The following is a 16,413-nucleotide window of genomic DNA, read 5'->3' on the forward strand; positions in this document are numbered from 1 at the left end:
CGGAATACTCGAAATAGACGATGTTTGCGTTCGTTTAGGAATTATTCCGTTAATGGAATGAACAGATTATTTTTCGGTTTACTCTGCTCCCGATAGCAGAACAAAAAGAATACAGTTTACTCGATCGGAATACGCAGAATGTGCTTAATAATAATAATAATAATAATAATAGTAATAATAATAATAATAATAATAATAATCATAATCATAATCATTATTATAATTATAATTATATTTTATATATATTATATATAATATTTTGTATTATTTTATATTATAATTATATTATTATTATTATTAAGTGTTTTTATTTTTTGTAGTTATTATTTTGTAGACATTATTTATGCTTAATGCGATGTTTATAAAGCTTATAAAGCAAGCTTTTTTAGCCTAGTTTTTATCACATTTTCTGGAAGCTGAGCCATTATTTTGGTTTTCTTCTTATGTCATTTATAACAAAGGATTATACAGTCTTCTCGTAGTTCTTAACTTTAATAATTTTTGCAATAATTTATTGTTTTGTAACTATTCGATGATTTGTAATAAAGTTATTGTTATTATTATTAAATTAAAATATTATTATTTAAAAAATTATCATTATCATCATTATTTAGTTATTATTGTTATTGTTGTTGTTTTGATTTACCACATGATGGTTTTGAAGTTTATTATTTAATGAAAACAATACATGTTTCGGATGAGACATCATCCATCGTCAGTTGTGCAGTGAAAAAATATAAAAAGAATATGCAATAAATAGTATAACAAAGTGAGATATTAACAAGAATAATTAACGATGAAGGCGCGAACCAAAAAAAAAGGTAAAACTATTTAAGCTAAGAAAGGAGACTAATTAGTATGAAAGGCATAAATTAAGATGTTTGACCTGGAAATTTAAAGGCGGCTGCACCCAAAGGATGTGCATGTGCATGGCTTATTATTATTATTATTATTATTATTATTATTATTATTATTATTATTATTATCGGTATTAATAGTAGTATTTGCGCGGGGGTGGGGGGAGGGGAAGTTTGGCGGAAAAATCGTGCGCTCCGCCAAACCAGTGACGTGGCAGCGATTTCAATGCATTCTTATTTTCTCTTGATTCTCTTAATTTCAATTAATTCGATACTTAACATATCACATTTGGTGGTATCCCATAAAAAAACTTAAGGATCGAATTAATTGAAATCTTGCTGCTAAGAATCGAATGCAAGTCGTTCAGCCTCAAATACGATTCCACTGCCCGACTTGGCCTATTTTACTCAGTAAATCATTCTTCTGGTAAATGTAAAGGGGTTGAACCCAGGTCGGAGAAGAGAGTGTCTCTCTCTTTTCACTCCTGGGTTTAACTATGAAATAGTATGAGTCAAGGGCGCAAAAAGAAGAATTCACTGAGTCTGAGACAAGTTTTATTTGGGGGCTTAACGAACGGTTAGGCTAGAATCCAATGGGTTTGCAGTTTTCAGCTCAAGTTTATCCCGAGTGCACGGTTACAATTCCAGCTGTGAGCCTTCTTCATAACCCTGGAAGTCCAAATGGCTGAAATGGTAAGCTAGGACATTATAAATTTGTCTCAGTCTAGTCTTCAGTCTCAATCATGCTTGTTCCTTTTTGCTTTAGAATGCTCTCTTTAGCAAACAACATTCTGATTATTTCGACTTCCTTCAGTTTTTATATCACGGCTAATTAACGACCTGACGTCACGTGACTTAGTTCTTAGATGAAAAAAGCAGAACTTGCATTCGGGGCTGAAAGATGTAAAAATGAATTTCCAGTTATCCATAATTCACTAAGCTTGACTGAGCAGTCTAGAAAATTTATTTAAATGTCAATTGTAAGGCTCTCTAGCATGACAAAACTTGCGTGTTTCCTACGGCAGCCCTAAGGGCTTTAAATAAAAGGGGCTTTTAACAAATTTTAATTTGCGTAAGTCAAACGTTAGTGCCCCTTTGTAAAGCGTTACTCCTGCATAATATGTTTTGTCCGCATTCCATTTCGAAAACGCAGTTATGGACTGGATCAGATACAGGTTGCCAGGTAATTAACCAAAGCTAAATATCCTTGACAGTTATGACATCTGTGTTAAACAGAATTCGACCATCAAGTCTTGCGAATTTTGTCTTGCGTTCGCGTGGCGCGTTCACAGTTTCTCTCAGTGTCGTCTTGGCGATACTGTAAATTTAATCTGATAATTCAGTTAGTTATTAACCGCTTACAACTTAACTACAGCACGCGGCGACAATGGAACCTATGGCAGATGAAGTGGCTCTGGTATAGCGGTTGTGTGGATACCAAGTAAGTACAGGCTTTAACGACGAAAGTAAAAAAATTATATACCTCGCCGCAAATTATGTTCCTGCAGAAAGTGATAGACTTTCGTATGATCACGGTTGTTATTCTCGCTAATGGCAAAGATCTCGCGTTAGCCGTACAAGAGAGTAGTTTCGCGATAGCTGTGAACGTGTAAATATTTTTCCATTTTTCTGATGGATTTTATTAAACGATCTGGGAAAAAGAGTAAACAGAATCAACAGCTGGCTGACATGTTGGCGCTTGTCGTATCGTTGGTTGAAGGGGAATACGTGTCATGAATATTGGATACTGGCTCAAGTAAAAATCGTTATGGAATATTGCTTATTTAATTTTTAACCCGAACATAAGCGTTAACTGAAGCATGTACAGGAAAATATTTTAAAAATATCAAGCCCAAAAGTTGGCTAAGAATATCGATAGTGGATAGTGGAGTACAAATAACTAACAGTTATCAGTAAAGTATTCTGCTGCAACACTTTGGCGACTGTCGCCGACAAATTGCCAGTAATATTTAACATTCTTATGAAATTTTGTTAAATTTTGGTTTGACTGGGCACAACGCCGAGCCGATAAAAGACTAGTGTGTTTATTGACATTAATCAGGTCAGTCAAATTTATCGACTAACCTCAAGAGGGAATCCGAGCTGTTTTACTGTGTAGAAACTAAGACACCACTCTTTCTCTGCATTAGGAAAATAATTTGAATTAGTTACGGAAACGTTCGTACCAAGCGCCTGCAGTTTAAGCCAATGTATGATTTATAAAAGTGAAGAATGATCATCGCAGTAAATTTTCCAATTTAAGCAATTGGAAAGAAGAAGACTTAAGAAAAATCAGGGCTTCAACAGGATTCGAACCCGTGACCTCCGCGATACGGGTGCGATGCTCTACCAACTGAGCTAGGAAGCCACGCATTGGGAGCGAGGCCAATTAATTGAGTTCATATCTTCCCGTGAGGAGTGAAATGATGTGAAGAATATATGAAATAATTCATATTTGAACTGCAGTTGTAGATGAAAGTGAAGAATGATCATCGCAGTAAATTTTCCAATTTAAGCAATTGGAAAGAAGAAGCCTGAAAAAAATCAGGGCTTCAACGGGATTCGAACCCGTGACCTCCGCGATACCGGTGCGATGCTTTACCAACTGAGCTGTGAAGCCACGCATTGGGAGCGACGCCATTTAATTGAGTTCATAATTTAAGCAATTGGAAAATTTACTGCGATGATCATTCTTCACTTTCATCTACAACCGCAGTTCAAATATGAATTATTTCATATATTCTTCACATTATGATTTATACTCGTAAAAAATAACCCCCGAAGTTTTTTTTACCAGTTTTTAATGAGTTTAACCCTCTTATATTAGATTTATAACAAGCTTTGTACCTGAAATTAAGTTGTAATTATTCCTTGTGTACATATCAGCGAATAAGGAATGCTAAACCGTGTGAAAATAAAACACGTACATGATTTTTTATTCTTTTCTAAATTAAATTGACATTCTGCACCTCTAATATTTGATTCTTTAGGCAGGTTGCACGTCATTCTTTAACTACAGCTTGTTAATCAGGATAGCATAACTTCTTTATTGTTTGCTCTCTGGCACTCGAGGCCAGCCGCTATGCAAATTGTGTTAAGACATTGAGTAAATCACATTTATTAACGGTCACGCACACTGACCATACACTGATTAAATAAGCATACGATTTCCGCGGAGTCTACCCCGGGGGCAGTTACTGCCTATAATGCCCTATACGGGGAGGTCCCGCCCGAAGTGGGTACCTTTTTCAGGTTTCAGGTACATGAAAGGGTAGGGATTTTACAAGTTGAGGTATATGAAAGAAAGGAAAATCTGTCATTCTGAGATATATAAAAGGGACTTTAATTAAAATGTTTCAAACAGACGCACCTTATGGCTGTATCATTTCATTTATCTTGCACTACTTGAAAATGACAAGACGATTTCGGTTTCATCATAATGCGGACCAGTTATCAAAGCATGTGAGAGGGGTACCTCTTTTCAATTACAGCTCTATGAAAGGGTCAGCTTTCTTTTGAAAATGGTATACAAAAGGGTAAGGGGTTGGACGTCGGGGCGGAGTCTCCCCGTATAAAACTTTGTAGAGTACCCCTGGGGAGTCTACAACCTCTGCATAACAGTTGTTAATAGCCAAGGAGAATCTACCCTCGGAAAGTAGAGTTTCCGTAAACACAGCTCAGTACTGTACTTATTCACTGTTATTCAGTTAGGACAGTTAAGCATTCCAACTTCCCATTATTGCGGAGAGTATTGACTAAATTGTTGTTTTACAACAGCACAGGACTGCAAGGAGACTGGAGATCAGTTAGCTTTTTAAATACTTTAATTGTGCTTCATAAGTTGTTATAGAAATCGTCCCTCCTAGAGCGGTTTTCAATTGAGTAACGCGTCGTAAAACCAAAACCAAACCCCTGAGTTACTTACCAATTAGACGACTCAGCCAGTCTTAAACCGTAGTAAACCAAAACCAAAACCAAAGTTATTATTACCTGATTGCTTTCGACACTCAATTGAAACCCGCTATATCCCACACAAAAACAAGTGATTAATTACTCCAGATTTAAATCCTATTTCCTCTTGTTTTTCCTTAAAATTTCCGTGATGATCAAACTTGAAGGAAGCATGGGCATTATTGTTTCAAGAAAAAGGAGAAGGGAAATTTCCCAGCCACCCCGACCTGAGCCCTTGCCACAGTCGCAGCCTGACAACCAAGAACCCAGTACTGGAACTCAGGAAGACGTCTTCGGGTCAAATGACAACGAGAAGGAATCAGAACCTGAAGAAAAGTTAGAGGCGAGTGATGAAAGCGACTCCGAGACTCGCAGAAATGACGAAGGATTTCATGAAACTGAACCTAATGAGCGCAACTCTTCGGAATCGTCTTCCGTGAAGTCCAGTGAGAGTGCAAAGGACGTTTCAGATACAGTGGTAAAAAGTGAAGCGAAAACAACGGATGACACAACCGAAGTTGATGAGTTCAACAGCGCTTGGAAGAAAGTGTTCTTGGAAGACTTGGATGTTAAAGTATCCGACAATGTTAAGATTGTCAGGATATTTACAAGTTCAACATTCACAGGTATAATATGGTCATTGAACAAGTTTTCAGATATTTCATGTATTAAGCTCGACACAACGTACTAGACAGGGTTGTACATACTTTCAGAACACGGACCTGAGCGGAATTAACATGCATGTAGAATACCCCATGGGGTTACTTCCTTGAGGTAACCATTAGAACACTAGCTTTGCATTTAACCCTCGTTAACGAAGTGGACTGCTTGTTTTAGGAATTGTTTTGAGAATTTTGTTTCGAAATCGATGTTTGCAAGAGCCTGACAATTCGGTTGCAATTAAAAATGTTCTGCATATCTTTGGTTTAGATACCTTTGTGGAGCGTAACACATTGATGGAACGAGTGTACCCCAGGCTCAAGTCCTTCTGCCAAGAGAGAGGCTATGATTTTCAAGTGGTCGACATGAGATGGGGAGTCCGAGACGAGTCCACTGATGATCACATGACCACTGAGCTCTGTATGAGGGAGCTCCGCGCATGTCAGAAGTTGTCAACTGGACCCAACTTCATTGTGAGTTCAACATAAAAGCAAAATCGTGTCTTTATTTCATAATAACTAACGTCATCATTTTACTTTCAGACCTTCTTAGGGCAAAAATATGGCTACCGTCCCTTTCCGGTCAACATTTCAGCAACTGAGTTTGAGGAGCTCCTTGGAGTAGTTGACAACCCAGATGACCTCCAACTGCTAAAAAATTGGTTTTGGAGAGATGACAATGCTGTTCCCGCTCAATATCTGCTGCAGCCAATCACATCACTGTTACCTCATTATCGTGACTATACGAACCAGGACTTACGTAAGAAGGCGTCTGTTGATTGGTGGACGGCGTTTGAGAGAATGCAAGTTGTTTTGAGGGCAGCCGCTGACGCTGCATTGGAGGAGGTCGACCGACATAAGTATTATATGTCAGGTATTGTTTCTCTGGAAAAAATGATGCAAATTCATTTCAAGCTATTAGTAAAATTATCTTTAAAATGACATACACTTAAATTTAATTTTCTAGTGACAGAAGACGAGATTCGCCGTGGCATAATCTCAGCCACTGCACCAGAAAAACACTGCTTTTGGTTCAAACGAGTGATTACAGATCTAATCCAAAATGTCGACAATCGTAATGCAGGCAAGTTCTTGGACAAGACCTATGGGGACGACTCAGCTGTAGATGAGTCTGCTCAGAAGCTACTTAGCAGCTTGAGAGAAAAAGAGCTACCAGCTGTATTATCAGCAAAAAATGTGGTGCAATACAATGTTCAGTGGACCAATGACGGCATCAATCCAGACGCATCTATTGAGCATGCTCAATATCTTGAAAAGCTTTGCACCGACGTCTATAATGTTTTAGCAGACATGATTCAAGAAGCAATCAAAGAGAAGGAAGCTAGCGAGAAGGAAGATTCACTAGTCGAGGAGATATTACAACATGCGCTCTTCTGTCAAAAGAAAGGGTTAGCTTGTCAAGGGCGAGACGAGTTTCTACAGTCGGTGAAAAAATCCTTACTGGACTATCGGAACCAACGGGTGGTCATACTTCACGGAGAATCGGGTTGCGGAAAGACATCAGTCATGGCCAAAATAGCAGTGGAGATCAAGAAGTGGCTGGAGGATGAGTCAGTTATCGTGGTGTTGAGATTCATTGGTACGTCCCCGGAGTCATCCAGTGTCAGATTGTTGCTGAGAAGCGTCTGCCAACAGTTATATAAGGTGTCAGAAAACGACAGCTCAGAAATACCTGAGGTAAGTTCACAAATATGTCGGTTTGCAATACATGACAGTAACTAACTCTACATGACAGTAACTACGTTTGGTGGCCCAGAAGTATCTACGTGGAGACTTGCTTTGCTGGCCTTTCTCCCTCAAAAATCTTCCCTCGACTTTCCAAAAACGGAGACAATTCATTGGTCGCCACATTAACGAATAAAATTAATTAAACACATGGATGGCCTTTTATGCTAAACCTACGTGTCCTCTTGACGTACCTTATTTATAATTATTTTGTCTGCTAAGATGTGCTTACTCGATTCATTTCAGGACCTAATGGAACTCTTGGAGTTCTTTCCAAAGTGTTTGGAGGAAGCCTGCTCGTCTCGTCCCGTGGTACTGATGCTTGATTCTTTAGACCAGCTTCCCGCTGACGAAGGAGGTAGACGTTTAGATTGGTTACCAGCAAAAATACCAGACGACTTTTACTTGATCATGTCGACCCTACCTGGCGCTGAATACGAGTGCCTACCACATTTAAAGGTAGCAAATAGTTCTTGTTTTGATATAGCCCTGGGGTAACGCCCTCTACCATTGTCGTCATCGTTCACATTCTGTGGCTGTAAGCTTGTCCTCATTCTTTAGCATTGCCATTTTCAGCCACATCCCACAATTAATTAATGTGCCGCTTTGACAATATACCCTGTTTACGAACCGCCGACCTCCCATAATTTCAGACTTCAAAATGAGCGTTCCACCATCTTGGCAAAATTGTGTTCGATCTCCGTACTTTCGACAGAAAGGTAAAAATGTGTTTCCCGTACTGGTATTTCATGTATATCTACAACTTTCATAAAGGAGACACTCGGGCGGATTCTGATGGGTTTTCCCGTACTTTAAGAATGGCTGACTGTAAGGATCCAGAAACGCCGGTCAACGACCCATTTGGCAAATCGCTCATATTTTGCCCAAAGATACCCTTAGGTGACCTAATTCTAAAAATCATATTTAAAAGTTTTAGCGAATTTTTATTTTTCAGAAATTCGCGAAAATTTGAAAGCGCGGTCAAAGTGCGGTTTTTGGTGTAATAAAATGACCGAAATAAGGTGCGAGGACGAAGCGCTGCTTAAGTCTTAAAATAATTTCAATTGACTTCAAACTTCACACAAATGTGGAACAACCACTCTAATTTATTGCTCGTTTTAAACTAATCTCAGAGATGTCGATATAGTGGTTTTCCGAATCATTTTAAAAACACCTATGAAGCGTGTGAAAAATAACGGCAAAATATAGGTTATGTTTAACAGCATCAAAATGCATCTGGTACCTCACTTTCCGATTATTTTACTTTACAGCCTTAAAATATCATTATTAAACATATACCATGCCAAGTTTCATGCTCGAACTCGCAGTATTTCCCTTTGAGAAAACGAAAATCTACGTCAATGTGTTGGGCGCAAATAACAATAATTATACACGAACAAGAGACAAATCAATTTCAACGGTGAAAGTAAAAGGCTGTCGTTAATTAAAATCCCGTTAATTCACTGCTATCAGTAGAAACATAATGTCCACTGCATAAAAACTGTTTTTAGACGTTTTAGGAACATTGCGCGTTAACTTTGTTTGATCTCCTGTCCGCCGTCATGTCTAGTTTGTCATCGCGTGTATTTCGTGCAAACAACACTGTGAATGGTTGTCATAACAAACGCAAGAGATTTCCTGCAACATTAATGTTTTCGATTCAGGGTTAGGCTTTCAGGACAGTCAGTGAACAGCAGAAATCGTATCTTATAGTAAAATTCCGCATTGGCCTAAAGAACCTGAAACTGCCTTTGCTACGGTGTGGTTGCGAAGACATGGAACTAGATATACCTCTCTCACTCGCGCGCGGAAAAGCGCCATCCTCGGCGCTTCTGAAGTATTTTACTAACAACTGCACTTGCCGGAAGTATTCTTAGGAACTGTCGGTGTTTGGTTTCTTCGATATTTAGCAACATCTCTTGCGGCGGGGGGGGGAGGATCGTTAAATTTTTGTAGAGAGGGAGAGGGAGTAGAGTAGGAAGACCCTTTAGAGGAAAAACTAACGGCCGAATCGTCTCAACCTCTCTGGGAATGAGGTTGGAATCGTCACCCTTTCCAAATTCGCTGAAGCGATTAATTTACCTTTATCAACTTAAAAACAGATGATCTAATGTACTTTGTTTCCGACACTGCGTGCAGACGCAGCGCAACAGTGCGTTAACAAACTAATCATTCTAGAAGATCGGAAAACATAGATATTGCGAACAGCCTACTTTCCTTAAAATAGTGTTTCACAAAGAACTACTTATTTATGATTCTTTTATACTGAAAAAGAAACCCTTGACCATTAGCGTGTTCATAAAGCTACACAGTATCATTATAACAGCATCAGTTCATTAGAATAACACAGAGGCCTATCAGGGTAAAGCGTAGGGACAATCTGCAGTCCTTCCACCAGTGGTTCACTATCACTCTTCTGTTAAGCTTTGGGAGTTGACTACTTGACTCGTGGCTCCCTGCCACGCCCATCTAGTAGTATGTCACCCCAGCATGTGTCGAAAGAAAACTTGAGATTTTATCAAATACGATTAGCATTACAACCAGACCGATTGCGTGTTGGACAACGCTAAATTACAATGTGCAACGGGCTTTTCCGCTTGAACTGTTTTCCCACCTGTCCACGGTCAATGCAATATGCGCGCCAACAGGTAATTGACTCAGCGGAGCTAAACTCAAAATTGTTTAGCTTAGTGATCCCTGTAATACTTCGAGAATCATCTGGTGTTTCAATGTCGGCGTTAAGAGCTGGAGACCACTTAATCTTCCACGGCATACTGATATCCGACCTTTCCCGGAGTACCCTCCCCCCCCCCCCCCCCCCCCGCCGGACTGTAGCTACAGCTAAGAGCCATTCAAGAACAACAAATAATTGCTCCTGGATAGGGCAGCTTTAAAAAGCGCATTTCAATCTACTGTCACAACTTTAAACTTGTTATCAGTTTATGTAAATCGCGAAATGTTGAACATTTGCGCAAGAGCAGTGAAAGCGTGACTGGGCTGCTCGTACGGTTGTGTGACAACTTTTACACTAAGTCTCGAATATCAGCCCCGCAGCATGGTTGCCGATATAGTAAAAACAGATTCATGAGGCCCATGATTCTTACAGCAGAAAGCTTGGGCTCTTTAAAGCTATGTGGAGTGGTATTGAGGGGAATCGACGGCTTTTAGGTATGTTTTCTGTAACATTTTCGGATTAAATTAGTCGTATCAATATTTTGTTTATTTGTTTCGGGTCAGACCGTTTCACTTCTTGTTTCCAAATTATATAGGCGAGATTTATTTGAAACTTGCCACTACACTTTTAAACTTACACTTTTGCTGACCTCGGTTTGATTTTGTTGTTGCACCGGTGATACATTGGCGGATTAACCTCTCGACTCCTTGAACTTGAACGGAGATCGGCTGTTTACCAAATTAGAATAAGGGCGCGATTTTGATTTGCTTCAAGATATTTCAACTCGATTAATTTACAGTCCTTTAACGTCCTTAATGCTAAGCAGCATTCCAAGTTGGCCCATTATTGTGTCTTAACGAACTTAAAGCGTTTTGCTGAATCGAAAACAGTAATGTTGCAGGAAATCTCTTGCGTTTGTTATGACAACCATTCACAGTGTTGTTTGCACGAAATACACGCGATGACAAACTAGACATGACGGCGGACAGGAGATCAAACAAAGTTAACGCGCAATGTTCCTAAAACGTCTAAAAACAGTTTTTATGCAGTGGACATTATGTTTCTACTGATAGCAGTGAATTGACGGGATTTTAATTAACGACAGCCTCTTACTTTCGCCGTTGAAATTGATTTGTCTCTTGTCCGTGTATAATTATATTATTGTGTTATTTACGCCCAACACATTGATGTAGATTTTCGTTTTTCTCAAAGGGAAATACTGCGAGTTCGAGCATGAAACTTGGCATGATATATGTTTAATAATGACATTTTAAGGCTGTAAAGTAAAATAATCGGAAAGTGAGGTACCAGATGCATTTTGATGCTGTTAAACATGACCTATATTTTGCCGTTATTTTTCACACGCTTCATAGGTGTTTTTAAAATGATTCGGAAAACCACTATATCGACATCTCTGAGATTAGTTTAAAACGAGCAATAAATTAGAGTGGTTGTTCCACATTTGTGTGAAGTTTGAAGTCAATTGAAATTATTTTAAGACTTAAGCAGCGCTTCGTCCTCGCACCTTATTTCGGTCATTTTATTACACCAAAAACCGCACTTTGACCGCGCTTTCAAATTTTCGCGAATTTCTGAAAAATAAAAATTCGCTGGAACCTTTAAATATGATTTTTAGAATTAGGTCACCTAAGGGTATCTTTGGGCAAAATATGAGCGATTTGCCAAATGGGTCGTTGACCGGCGTTTCTCGATCCTAACAGTCAGCCGTTCTTAATGCGTGGTAGATACGTTGTCATTGATAGTCAAGCAGACGTCAATAATTAATGCACGTTGTACTCATGTAACACTTATGTAAAAGGAGCCTGCACATTTCAACTTTCAAATAATTCGCTAATGTTTGCTTATACTTCCAGACAATCTTTCCTGACCGATGTTTCAAAGAGATCCCTACCATCCCTGCATACAAAGCTGATGTCATTTTAGAGAGCTGGCTCAGCTCCTCTCAGCGCAGGTTGGTCCCAGCTCAGAAGGTAATGGTGTTGAAGGCCTTCGAGGAATGCCCATTGCCCTTGTACCTGAAGCTGTCCTTTGATCAAGCTTGTCGTTGGAAGTCGTACACTCCAGCAAATGAAACAGTTCTGCCTGCCGGTGTGAAAAACGTTGTCAATAGGTTTTTTGATCAAGTGGAGAGACGCCATGGGAAGATCCTGGTTAGCCATGCTTTGGCTTACATCACTGCATCGAAAAATGGCCTGACGGAGCCTGAGTTAGAAGATATCCTGTCCTTGGATGACGAGGTCCTCGATGACGTCTATCAGTACTGGACGCCCCCATTTCGAAGACTACCACCGTTGCTGTGGATTCGTATCCGTTCTGACATTGGAGACTACCTTATAGAACGCGGAGCAGATGACTCTCGAGTGATTTATTGGTACCATCGCCAGTTCATCGAAGTGGCAACCGATCGTTACTTGAGAACTCAAGCAGAAGTTCATTCAAAACTTGCTGACTACTTTCTTGGCAAGTGGGCTAACGGTGCGGGAAAACCTTATGTTGACAAAGACGGACAGACAGTGGTCAAGGATCGGTTGTTGGCCAAACAACCCTTAACGTTTCGCAACGAGAACGAAAAGAGGGACGTCTTCAACCTGCGAAAATTGAATGAGTTGCCGCATCATCTGTTGCACGCTGGTGACCTACAGAGACTCAAGGAAGAGGCACTTTGCAACTTTGAATTCCTCTTGGCTAAACTACGAGCAACGTCTTTAGAGTCAGTTCTTGATGACTTTGTCGCCTCACTCCTTGTCTTTCCAGAGGATGAAGACCTCATCGAGTTGGAGAAAACATTGCAGTTGTCATCCGTTGCTCTTAAAAGTGACGCCAATCAACTGGCTCCTCAGCTTCTTGGTAGGCTTACCTCACTTCACGGTAAAGACGAATTCAGTGGCATTAACCTCCTACTGCAACAAGCTTATTTCTCATCGGTCCCTTGCCTGATATCGAGTGACAAGTGCTTGACCTCCCCTGGTGGGTCCCTGATTTCCTCGATGAAAGTCCCCGGTGAGTCTGTGTATCAATGCTGTGGCTTTAGCTGCGATGGAAAGACAGCCTATGTTACCACTACGTTCTCACACCCACTACATATCCAGATACTGACTATAAATTTGCGCAATGGAAAAACTCTTCGGAGAGTAACACTACCTGGATCTTTGGAAGTTGGAACGGTGTGGACTGTTGAGGGCAGCCGATTCAGTGAAGACCTTCTCCTTTTAGTAGGATCAACTGATATATTTCTCATAAATACATCCACTGGTCAAATTCGGCAGAGATTCGCAGCCCTTGTCCAAGAAAGCCAATACAATCCAATGCCACCTGTGTCCCTTGCGGACAATGAAACGCGTATCGTTGCCATTACAGATGAAGACCTCAAGATTTGGAAAGCTGAAGATGGTCAGTTGGAACACAAGATTGACATAGGCAAGATACCCACAGATGAGGAGTACGGAACTATCGGAGCAGCAGGGCATCTAGCAGCCTTCAGCGTCCATGGGACAAAGAATTTCACGGTCCTCAACACTAGAACAGGAGAGAAGGTTAGGCAAGTCAATGTGTTCAGTGAAGAGGATGCATGCTGCATTGGAGAAATCAAAGTGACCTGTAAAGAGCAGGTGGTCGTCACTTCCTCAGCGAGAAACAATCTTCGCTTGTATGATCTGCACACTGGGGATGTTATCAGGGAAGTTCCGCAGTTTAAAATCAACAAGGGCCTCCTTCGACTTCAAGTAACAACAGACGGAACGAAAGCTGTGGGTGTTGCTGACTACGAGATTCTCGTGACTAACCTCGAAGATGGAACCGTTCACAAAACCTTGAAAAGCAAATCATTTGGAACGTTGATAATTCATGTCAATTTCTACACGAGAGATGGAAAGTTTGCGATTTCTGTGGCTCACGATAACATAATTCGTCTTTACGACCTTGAGCAAGCTGTCAAAGAGAACACTGAACAGGTTTCAGACGCTTCATCGAGTAACAAGACCGTGTCTTCAGTTGACTCAATCAACTATCTGAGTTGGGAAACAGACCACATCCACAGGCATGTCATTGCGACGGCAATGGTCAATAATTCTAATCAAATCCTCGTTTGGGACACTTTGACTGGAACAATGGTGCGAGTCCTAAAAATGACCCAAGAATTGCCGCCCACCGCAATAAAAATGTATGGAACATCTCGTGCTGTTGGTTTTATCCACGATCAAGAATTTTTCCACTTCAAAGTTTTTGACTTAAAAGCGGGCAAAGTCGAAAGACATCTGCAAGGGAAAGCCTCTAAAAGAACCGAAGCATTTGGTTTCATTGACGAGGACCGCATTATTGCCTTCTCCCGCGGACGACGCAACCTCAAAGTTTGGACCCTTGGCGATGGAAATTTAGTCAAGCAGTACAGGTTCGGACAAAAACATCGTTTTGAAGACATGCTCATCAGCAGAAATGGGAGATCAGTTGTGTGTAGCCAGGTGAGCCAGATTGTAAATCACGATGAAGAAACCCTGCCGCTGATCTTTCTAAACACGCGAACAGGAGATCAGAAGTTCTTAGAGATTGAAACTACTCAGTTGCTGCTTTGGAATGGTTCCATAACGGATGACGGGAGTTACCTCGTTTGCCTAACCAGAGAGTTCAAAGCATTGCTGTGGGACTTGGCAAATGGAAGTCTAAAGCACAGACTCGTCGCTGATGAAGAGAACCCTACTGTAACCTCGACCGCGATATCTTCAGCCAGCAGCATGGTCCTCACTGGTCAAGGAGACGGGGGCATCATCGTCTGGGATATTGTCAGTGGAGACCTCCGTTATGCGTTCAAGTGCGAAACAGTTGATTCCCTATTCATGACACAAGATGGCCAATTAGCATTCTCCAACTATCGTTACAGAAATAGCAGCATCGACGCTTGGGACTTGTCCACAGGTGTGAAGCTTGCCTCCTTCACTTCTGACTGGAAGCCTGAACGCATGACGATATCCGGGAACCGCCTCGTGGTCGCCAAAGCTGACAAGCCAGAGTTCATGACGTTACGACCGCATATCCCTGGACGTGTAGATCCTATCGCATATGACCATTCTCCTTTTGAGAATTGTCCACTGGAAAGTAATCTGCAACCAGCACAAGACCTTGCTAGCGCCAGAGGAAAAGACGAAGATGAGGATGTTGATGACGATTCAGAGGTAACCGACGTTCAAAGAACGGAGTTCACTAGGAAAGCGGTTCATGCCAGGCCTAACGTTATCATCGGCGGAGGGAGCACAGTTTTTGCGTCCAAAAACGTGTTTATTTCTGAACAGGTTTATCGAGACAATTTTATGTAAGAACTCTTAGCCGAATCAATATGCAAAATCGCAAGATATTTTCGCTTGGGCTTTTTTAGAGTAAAAATACCTTAAACGGCTATTTAAAGTAAGCAACAAATTCATGTATTTTTTTCTGAGTGTAACATCAAGGCTTTTATTAAGTCCTAAGTATATAGGCCCGTTTTATTCACTTTACGTTGGTGTGAACAATACAACGATTATAAAAAATATATATCATTCATTAGTTTTACGTAGAGCAGCTCTTGCAATACGAAAGGATAATTGTATTGTAATAAAAGTTCCATTAACGGATTTAGTAAATTACGTATTCATGTTCTCGGGATTTTTCAGCCGATTCGAGTCATGCAATCTGTAATTATTGTAGTTGCAGCCGGCAGAGTTCTCTTTAACGTTTCAAGGGAAAGAAAACATCCGTTTTCCGCTTGTTGCATTGTTGGTATGTATACAAACTTGGGTCTTTTATTTGCAGCTAAAATTGTGATATTTGTTTCAATGAAGAGTATTATGTGAAACAGAAATGAAGTTTCATTCTCGCATGTTTACATCCAGGGGGACGTCAGTGACTCAATCCATTTATCTCTATAGTAGGTATGAAGTGAAATTGCATGTCGGAGATAAATGTGATCACATCAACTCCTAAAATATACTATCTTTAGTACAGGTCTTATCCCATCCGTCCAAATCTGTTTTAACAGAATATTGAAACGGCGATTGGTGTAATTTTAACATCACGTTAAGAATATACCCAAGGTTCAGATTTAGGGAGGAAAATTAGGTTTTCATGCTGGTACAAAATAAAATGCAAGAGATCAAATCGCATGCTTTTAAATGAATTTTACCGTACCATTGAAAAGTGTGATAAATATACTTTGCAAGGGGTAACAAAAATATCCGTGGGTCAATTGGTTGCATTGACAAAGTTCTGCAATCCATTTAAGCAGCTGTAATAAGTTATACGGTACAAGTTCGTCCATTACGTATACACCGACACTGCATGCAGTTAATAAGTCGAGCACTGACTCCGTTTCGCAAAGGAGTTAGTAATCAATTAATTCTCACAGATAGAAGGTCTCTGGTGTAGTAAACGTAACAGCTGAGCGTTGTTGTAACTATCACGACATACTATTAACTGCAAAGTAACTTGAATGGCACGGATTACAAGATTCTGCTTGAGACAATTCGCTGACTGTGGTCTG

General features: G+C 40.3%; 1 protein-coding gene and 1 non-coding gene across 4 annotated transcripts; one reads left to right on the plus strand and one right to left on the minus strand.

Annotated features, from left to right (window-relative positions):
- Positions 1–1,909: 1,909 nt before the first annotated feature.
- LOC110048661 (uncharacterized) lies at positions 1,910–15,508 on the plus strand. Of its 3 annotated transcripts, XM_089272862.1 has the most exons (8): positions 1,910–2,040; positions 2,233–2,298; positions 4,976–5,434; positions 5,739–5,941; positions 6,011–6,341; positions 6,435–7,165; positions 7,460–7,672; positions 11,762–15,508. In XM_089272862.1, the coding sequence occupies exons 3-8, from the start codon at positions 4,981–4,983 to the stop codon at positions 15,212–15,214; spliced, it is 5,385 nt and encodes a 1,794-aa protein (XP_089128988.1). In that variant the 5' UTR covers positions 1,910–2,040; positions 2,233–2,298; positions 4,976–4,980; the 3' UTR covers positions 15,215–15,508. The 3 variants fall into 3 exon arrangements, with proteins under 3 accessions (XP_089128988.1, XP_089128987.1, XP_020610094.2); XM_089272861.1 differs by having other exon boundaries at positions 1,910–2,298; XM_020754435.2 differs by lacking the exons at positions 1,910–2,040; positions 2,233–2,298 and having other exon boundaries at positions 4,960–5,434.
- On the minus strand, positions 3,153–3,225 carry Trnat-cgu (transfer RNA threonine (anticodon CGU)). Its single transcript has one exon. It is a non-coding gene; the product is annotated as a tRNA-Thr (tRNA).
- Positions 15,509–16,413: the final 905 nt, after the last annotated feature.

The sequence above is a fragment of the Orbicella faveolata genome, unplaced genomic scaffold (assembly GCF_042242905.1).
Source record: "Orbicella faveolata isolate gen_17 unplaced genomic scaffold, um_ofav_v1 contig_35, whole genome shotgun sequence".
Classification (NCBI taxonomy): Eukaryota; Metazoa; Cnidaria; class Anthozoa; order Scleractinia; family Merulinidae; genus Orbicella; species Orbicella faveolata.

What these genes read in the sequence shown, in the direction of transcription:
- LOC110048661 (XM_020754435.2), top strand. Translation starts at nt 4,960, where the DNA reads ATGATCAAACTTGAAGGAAGCATGGGCATTATTGTTTCAAGAAAAAGG. An exon ending in TACAAGTTCAACATTCACAG is followed by an intron (nt 5,435 to 5,738) that starts GTATAATATGGT and finishes TCTTTGGTTTAG; the next exon opens with ATACCTTTGTGGAGCGTAAC. An exon ending in CAACTGGACCCAACTTCATT is followed by an intron (nt 5,942 to 6,010) that starts GTGAGTTCAACA and finishes TTTTACTTTCAG; the next exon opens with ACCTTCTTAGGGCAAAAATA.